Source organism: Necator americanus, chromosome I (genome assembly GCF_031761385.1).
Source record: "Necator americanus strain Aroian chromosome I, whole genome shotgun sequence".
In the NCBI taxonomy this organism is placed as follows: Eukaryota; Metazoa; Nematoda; class Chromadorea; order Rhabditida; family Ancylostomatidae; genus Necator; species Necator americanus.
The window spans coordinates 23,005,788-23,014,250 of NC_087371.1; the positions used below are offsets into that span (position 1 = coordinate 23,005,788).

The window sequence follows — 8,463 nt, forward strand, 5'->3', positions numbered from 1 at the left end:
TTTGAACCTGTCCTATTTGCAGGTTGCTAAGCTACAATTGTCCTCACCTCATTCCCTATTCGGTAGCTGACTAGGTCACCATTTAGGACGACACAGAGGTCGTACTAGCTGCGCACTTCACATGGTACTCTATCGTGGAAGCGTAAGTCCAGATCATGTGGAAAAAAATTGTTAGTAGTTACTTCAACGACTCCTTTCAGAGAGAGGTAATCTCCATACATGTCGGTCAGGCTGGCGTTCAAATGGGGAACGCATGTTGGGAACTGTATTGTCTGGAACATGCAATTCAACCTGGTAAGTGAGAACCATCAGTTTTTTCATAGGATTAGAAGATAGATTTCGTAGAATTTTTCATAGAATTCATAGAATTTCATAGAATTTCACATAGAATTTCCACACTTTTTCTTTCTTTCACGCAGAACTCCTATTTATTCTTATAGCGTTTTTGCTGATATTTTTACTGGATTTAACTCTCTTTTCAAATATTTCATTTCGGAAATAAAAGTTGGAAATGGTTTGTATTCACAAGGAAATATCGTAGAAAATACAACTTAGAAAATCAAGCAGTAATGTTGAGCTAGTAGATTAAAATAGAACGAAATAATGGTGTTTAATAACTGGTTTTTTCCCTTAAGATGGAAGAATGATCGACTTCAATGATGACGATCAAGATGCTTTCAATACGTTTTTTGCTGAAACAATAGGCGGAAAACACGTACCCCGGTGTCTACTCATTGACCTCGAGCCAACTGTCGTGGGTAAGTTCTTAGCATCCGACATTTAAGAGCACCCCACATTTGCGGTCAAGAGAACATGCTCCATCTTCAGGGAACACATCAATTAGAACAGAACTTCACTTATCATAATAATTGTGGGAATAAACCGTCTAGTCCTCCAAATGGGGGATAAAAAATGTGTGTATGTGTGTCACACTTTTTTTTATAAAGTGTGTGTCTGTCGTTAGTCACTCCGCTTGCGCCGCCACCACTTTCACTTCAATTCAGAATCGTTTGAGGTTTACGAATGTGTAACTGGCCTATCCGATATCAACAAGTTTTTTTTTCTCAGAGTTTTCCCTGAGCTTTCTAAATGAAGATGAGAAAATGTAATTTGGCGTACATGGAAAAGAAAATAATTTCATTTCTTAAAGGCATCACCCCACGAATCTGAGGTGGTACGGATTTCAGGTGAAGTGTTCATATACGGGATAGTAGATTATGGAGAGGGGTGTGATTCCGTCCATTCCTTCCTAACGGCCGTAAAAAACGGCTCGGAAGATGCGGCGCTGCACAGGGCTGGCGCGCTCCAATCGAACTCCTTGTGGAAAATAGTGCTCCAGAACACTCGAAGCCGTATCTTCCAGGCCGTTTTCAACGGGAATTAGGAAGAAATGACCGGGATCACCCTCCTCCCAATAATCTACGTCCCCGTATACGAATACTCCACCGGAAAACCGTACCACTCCAGATTCGTGGGGTGATGCCTTTAAATTTACTTTTTGATCAAAAATGAATTCATTTGATTGTTTTGACACAACTTTCGCAGCCGAGCTATTTTCCATGTGATTGCGACCCATATCATAGAATAAATGTTATTGTTATTGACTTATCCAGAATAAGCGTTGGAAGTCATTCTGTATGTAAGCTGAGGGCGGTTAAGGCGAAACAATAGCGATTACATAGAGTAGCGTTTCCAACACACAGACAGCTCTAACAGTGCAAAAAAAGTGAAGAGAGAATTATCTATCTTTACCCGTATTAGCAACAATGCGTTGCGTAACTAATAAATAGTAAAATATTACAGCATGACCGTCATGTCATTTCAGACAAAAACAAAACTGGTGTGTGTTCTTATCTGGAAAAAAAAGTTTTAAAATAGGTTCCGTAAAATGCTGGAAGCGATTATGAGTTCCTGAGCTTACGATTAGAAGAAAGTTCGCGCAAGATTCATATTCGAATTCGTATTCGCTACAAACTTAAAGGCAGCACAACACAAAGCTGACGTTGGTGTGATCTCTTCTCGAAAAGATAGGGTTAGAGTTGTAGATCACGAATGTGAGCGCTATACTCTCAATACTCCTAATCTTCGTGAAAAACGAAGATGAGAGGGAATTGAGCGTAAAACGGCATAAGCGATCGAATTTGCCTACGATGTGTTAAGAATGTGTCGCTTATGCGAGCGCAACCGTATCCTTGGGAGCCAGTGGGCGTTCTCTCCCCGGCAGATGCAGCGCGTACGCTTGCGCGCGCAGACGTGGCACGTAACCTGATGCGTCGTGGGGAAATTCGATCGCCGGCACCGTTTTTCAGGGCATTTGGGAGGAATGGAGCGTGAGTCGCACCTATACTCCTGATCCTCACCTTCAACCCTATCATTTCGTGAATAGATCGCATCGTAGATCATCAGTTCAATTCTGTGTTATGCTGTATTCAAATTAACACTCAATTATGTGAATTATGAACAACGCCAAGCGTTGAGGCGTAAAATGTACTTAATTATGTAGGACTGAGCTCATCTTCAATAATGAAAGCATATTCTTCAGATGAAGTGCGTACTGGCACGTATCGTGACTTGTTCCATCCAGAACAGCTACTTTCTGGAAAAGAAGACGCTGCGAATTGTTACGCTAGAGGTCGATACACGATCGGAAGGGAAATGATCGATGTAAGATGTTGATAGGAAAGATAGGAGAATCTCGCAGAATCTTGATTTCTCATTTTAGTGGTAAAATCCCTATGATTGCTTCCAATTTATAGGTTGTGATGGATCGTGTGCGACGCCTCACGGAAAACTGCAAAGGATTACAAGGTATAGTAATATCTAGCCATGCCTCCATTATTGGGACTAGATTCATCCTGCGATAGGCCACAAATAGACGCCTCAGGACTAAGGGAAATTCCAAATAGAAGGGAAATTGCTTCTATGCTCTTCTGTGCCTCGTAATCGTTTGTTCAAAGACGATGACCATAGTAAAAATGAGATGAAAAAAATGAAAGAACAGAATGAATGTTGTGTACCAATTGACGCTGTGCAACTGACTCCGTTATGGATTCGATTTATTATTTTATTCTAATATTTTATTTTATTTTCATTTGAAAGGGGGAGTAGTGGAATTGGTAAGAGATTACGCTGCCTGCACGATTGATCGGAGGTTCGAATCTGCCCTAGTGCTCACCAAGACTTTCATCTCTCCGAGGTCCATAAATTGGTACCAGACTTTTCCTGGAGGATAAAAATACATCCCTATGATGAAAATACATCCCTAGGATAAAAATACATCTCTATACAGTGACTTGCGGATAACCTCCGCAAGTAACTGCATAGGGATGCATAGGGCAGTTACCTTCTCGTGAACCTCAAACGATTCTGCATTGAATTCAACGTAGTCCCAAACCGAGTGATCAACGTCAGACAATCTGTGCTTTATCCTTCACTTTCATTTGATTGATCATTCCATTTGAGTACAACGAGTAGAATAACTTTCTGATCTTAATGCCAGTTTTCTGTTGTACTATTGCGGTACTGTTGCGTAAGCGGTTGCGCTCGAAGCGGCGCGCTAGCGGCAGAACCGGGGTGAGAACATCACGTACTGCAGCAATGAACGGTGGTAGCAGGGGTCTTCACTCAATCCTAACCGGCACATCCACCATTTCGAGCGCACGCATTAACGCAACTGCACTGGGCTTCATGCCGTTGTCACTCTACTATATGTACTCTTCTTAAATAGGGATATAATAATGATTTCGAGGATTGCTCCGGTTCACATGATGATACTAACCGAGGTTTTTCTTGTCTAAATACAATATGAAATCACTATATTGCATCTTTATATTCACTAGAATGAAAACAGGATCCACAATCACATATATGCTGTCATGAGATTTCACTATCAGTTTCATGACCTGTAAATGCCGGATTACGGAAGAATGCGGTTCTGGAGCACAAAAGTAATTAACGTGAACCGCTCTAACACAGTAGTTCTACTGCTTTAGTGCTGTACTGCCAATACTGTGCTTGTAGACTTGCCAGTGTGGTACCAGTTTAGCGTTATTTTTTATTTAGTTTATTTAGAGCGGTTTCGAACCATCGATCCTGCAGTCACAGTCGCACCTCTTACTGACTGCGCTAGACCAGCCTAACAAGCTATTAATTATTCACTATATAATTAATCTGTCTAAAGTTTCATGTCCTACATGAACAACACATAAAAAGTTAGGATTTTTGCTGGAAATAAACTAACAATTTGACATCCAACTGACAGTAGTCAAATCCTCTTCTAGGGTTCCTCGTGTTTCACTCCTTCGGCGGTGGGACTGGATCCGGCTTCTTATCCCTACTTATGGAGCGTCTGTCCACTGAATATGGGAAAAAACCAAAATTGGAATTTGCAATTTATCCAGCACCGCAGGCGAGTTTGCACCTAGAATCATGTAAGACGGACATCCTTATATGCAGTGTCGAATGTGCTACCGGGTGAGAGCGGTGCGTCTTCGATTAGGCAGAAGAAAGAGAACTGAGAGTACGTCAGTCAAAAAGAGGAAAAGCGTGCGTTTTCGCTGACGCGTCGCGGTCACCCAGTTGAACGCATTCCACTCCAAATAAAGATCGTAGAGAGCTTCGAAGTAATTATTCTCACTCCGCGATCATGGTCTAAAACAACGATGAACAGCTTTTTCAGGTGTCGACATCGATGGTAGAGCCGTATAATTCAATTCTTATGACCCATACTACACTTGAGCATTCCGACTGCTCATTTATGGCCGACAATGAAGCGATCTACGATATTTGCCGACGAAATTTGGATCTGGCAAGGTTGCTATCCTTTCTTTGCACCCACTGCCCTTTCTTTCGAAATAATCGTTCTCAAAATTCTTTTAAAAAGAAAACATAAGACAAAACCCTACATTTCCAACTCCTCTTCCTCCAAATTACGAGCTATGAGAATACAATTATTACGAGCTACCTTTTTTTAGCTCAATTAAATGTGAAATACAAGTATTGCAGTTCAATAGCTATATTTCACAGGCCAACATATACAAACCTAAACCGCCTCGTCGCTCAAATAATCTCCTCGATCACAGCATCTCTACGTTTTGATGGGGCATTGAACGTAGACTTGACGGAATTTCAAACCAACCTTGTGAGAGACAATAATTTTTGCAAATTGCAATACAATTTTCAATTACCCCTCTCAATTTTCCAACTACAGGTACCATATCCCCGAATACACTTTCCGCTCGTCACATACGCACCACTCGTCTCACCCGAGCGTGCTTACCACGAACAAAATACGGTAGCTGATATGACGAATACGTGTTTTGAGCCCGGAAGTCAAATGGTGAAATGTGATCCAAGAAGAGGAAAATATATGGTGAACTCGAGGGAATTTTATTTATTTTATTAGTAAACAAAACTATTTTGTATGCATCTTGATTAACTTTAACTTTAGGCGGTTTGTCTATTGTACCGAGGCGATGTTGTTCCAAAGGACATAAACTCTGCTATTTCTTCTGTGAAAACGAAGAGGACTGTCCAGTTTGTCGAATGGTACGTTGTAGCTTCCTTGCTACAGTAGATGAGTGCTTATATCTGTTCTTTCGTTCCTGTACTGAGTTTTCTCGCAGAGTTTAATCTGCCATAGAGTGAGTTTTTCCTAGGAATTCATGACTTTAGTAAGTTTTAGCGCCATGACAAATTAGAAGATCCCCCTCCCCGGACCATAGGAGGTATGAAGTTATTTTAAATGGTAGCGCATCATTAAATCTTCAATGTTTGAATCTCTCGTGTGCAATGAAGACTTCGGAGCGTAGGTTACGAACATGAACGTGGCCATGCTCAATTTTCTCTAATCGTCCTCGGAAATGGCGTAGAAACCTAGCAGTTATGAGATATGTTAGAACGAGCCACTATTGTGCACGCTCTGGTCTCCTCAGCAGCATTCCTAATTTCTACTTTTTTTTATTTCCTATTCCTTGATTTTATTCGCTGAATAGGCTGATGTGATGACCTCATTGATTCTCGTCCGCTCGCTGGTGAACGCGGTGCGTGTATCAAGGTATCTTAACGTACCTTGTAAAAATTAGAGAAGCACGCCATTTTTTGGGGGGATTAAGGAGAATTGACCTCATCTACGCCCGCACTCGTTATCTACACCCTGAACTCTGCACTGTCCAGGAGAGATACAAGCATCGGAAATTTCATGATACGCTGCCTGTAATCTGTTTACAGTAACTGCCTAGCATTGTGCTGAAACATTGCTTCTAAAGCACAGCAGATTACATTTATTTCTGGAACATGTTTGAATCATGTTCCAGAAATAAATGTTTGTTCTAAGAGTCGAAAATCTTTGAGATACATCAAACATTCACTTATTACTCGCCCTATTATTATTATTAATCGTTCCTCCTCGAAACATTGTAGTTTTTTTTCTTCCCGGCTGTAACCTTTACTAATTCCTTTCTTCTTTTTACTTTCAGGAGTCCAACTGGTTTCAAAGTAGGTATCAATTACCAACCTCCCACTGTTGTGCCTGGAGGCGACCTTGGAAAGCAGACTCGCTCAGTGTGCATGATCAGGTAGAATAACATTGTCGATTCTCACCTTAAGAAATATATTCTATTTTACAGTAATACGTCCGCAATCGCTGAAGCATGGGCTCGACTGGACCATAAATTTGATCTCATGTACGCTAAACGTGCTTTCGTTCACTGGTACGTCGGCGAAGGTTGGTTAGAAGATTGGTTTTTTACAAAAGAAGTAGCGGCTACAACGAAAACGGAACGTTTTCACACCCGAGCGGTTCTCAGTAGCATTTCTTACATGATGATTTCCAATCTTCAACAGCACACTCTGAATATATTAGGCTGGTGCATAAGATCCCCGATTTCCTTCCATACCGCTGAATTTTTGAATCCATGCCATCAAATTCCTTTTTGTAAATATTTCAAGAACTAATCGGCCTGGATATCAAATGTATGCAGCGTTCCCGTCTCTCACTCGACGCCAACACTAGGAAGCGTTGTCCTTTCCCTCCCCCCTCAAAAACGGCGGCTGGGAGTAGTCATCGAGTAAAGAAACATGCGGCGACCATTCATCAACTTAATTCATTTCAACGAAAATGAGACCAATCGGTATCTAGAGATCTTAACATCGAAGATTTTATGATGTGATGTGTTTTATCGCGTTCAGACTAGCCTTGCGAAACACTGGAGCCTTACTTTTTTTATTAGACCGAGTCACTGCACTTCTTTGCATGTTGCATTCCCTTAACGGCATTTACGTTAGTTACCATGTCGTTTGAAGAAAGAACGACTCCCTTGAATACCAGGTGGGGGATTCATAAAGGAGCGGTAGAAGGAATAGACCATAGCTTCTCTCTGTAGTCTCTTCTCCTGCTCATTTGGTCGGGTAAATAGGAACCTTCCAGCTCTCACAACGCAAAGGCCGCTAATGTTCCTGCTTGTTCTAGGAGTACCTTCAAGAACTCGTCCACTTTGTGGAAACGTTGAAACCTTCCTAATTACTTTTATGAAAGCGACCCATGAGGGTTTCCAGAACTATGTCATCAAATTTTTCAAACCAATCAATTTTCTACTTTTTCCTCAAAAATTGAAATGCTTCTGGTTGCTGGACTAGAAATAGTTCAGGGATGGAGGAAGGAGAGTTTTCCGAAGCTCGTGAGGATATGGCCGCACTGGAAAGGGACTATGAGGAGATAGGAGCTGACGAATATCCTGACGACGACGAAACCTACACTGCATCGCGCGCAAGCAGCGGGAGGCGTTACTAAAGGATTCGTAAAAAGGCAGCATCATGCATAAATATACAACTGTATCCTCATATGTTTATTATATTTGTCTTTGCCACCAATATCCATCAGTGGCATCTCCTCTCTTTACCTGTAAGTTTTCCTGTAACTAAAATAAACATTCTCCAGAAGTTTTAATGGTTTAAAATGTAAATATACCTGTTTTACTACTTAAAAAATGATTCTCTTGTTATTTTCGGAAAATATTTCTGTTCACTTCCTACAACATTCTTGCTCCATTGCCGTTTAACTTTAACTCACATAAGCGAGATGTTGGGTTCACAGTCGCCACCGTTCAATATCGCTACCGCGGCGGGCACGGGAGTGGTGCTCCGAAGGGCTTATCGGCACAGCGGAACTGAGCCATCGGCCGACGGGTGGGTCAAGGAGGATGCGACGGGAAAGAGGACCGCACCGGTCTGGCTTGACCATAGTCGCATCGCGTCGCACTCATCACCTCGCTAGAACGACCTAGGTGGCGACTGCTCGTTTATCGTAGTGTACTTACCGAAAAAGCGTGTGCTGCTCTTTGCTTTCTGTTGCTAAAGACGTCATTATTTTTACCCGGGGATGATTCGAAGAATTGGTTGTTTTATTCGAAGCAGGAATCTTGATGAACCGTACCTTGCCTCCTAACATCCACTTCAAAAGTTGCA

General features: G+C 41.7%; 1 protein-coding gene across 1 annotated transcript; it reads left to right on the forward strand.

The window, feature by feature from the left end:
• Positions 1–121: 121 nt before the first annotated feature.
• On the forward strand, positions 122–7,789 carry RB195_006569 (uncharacterized protein; the record flags this gene model as incomplete). The annotated part of the gene is made up of 11 exons (XM_013452312.2): positions 122–142; positions 201–294; positions 636–758; positions 2,543–2,664; positions 4,679–4,812; positions 5,026–5,140; positions 5,210–5,371; positions 5,450–5,547; positions 6,477–6,575; positions 6,627–6,724; positions 7,647–7,789. 11 exons carry the CDS (start codon positions 122–124, stop codon positions 7,787–7,789), a joined length of 1,209 nt encoding a protein of 402 aa, XP_013307766.1.
• Between the last annotated feature and the right edge of the window lie 674 nt (positions 7,790–8,463).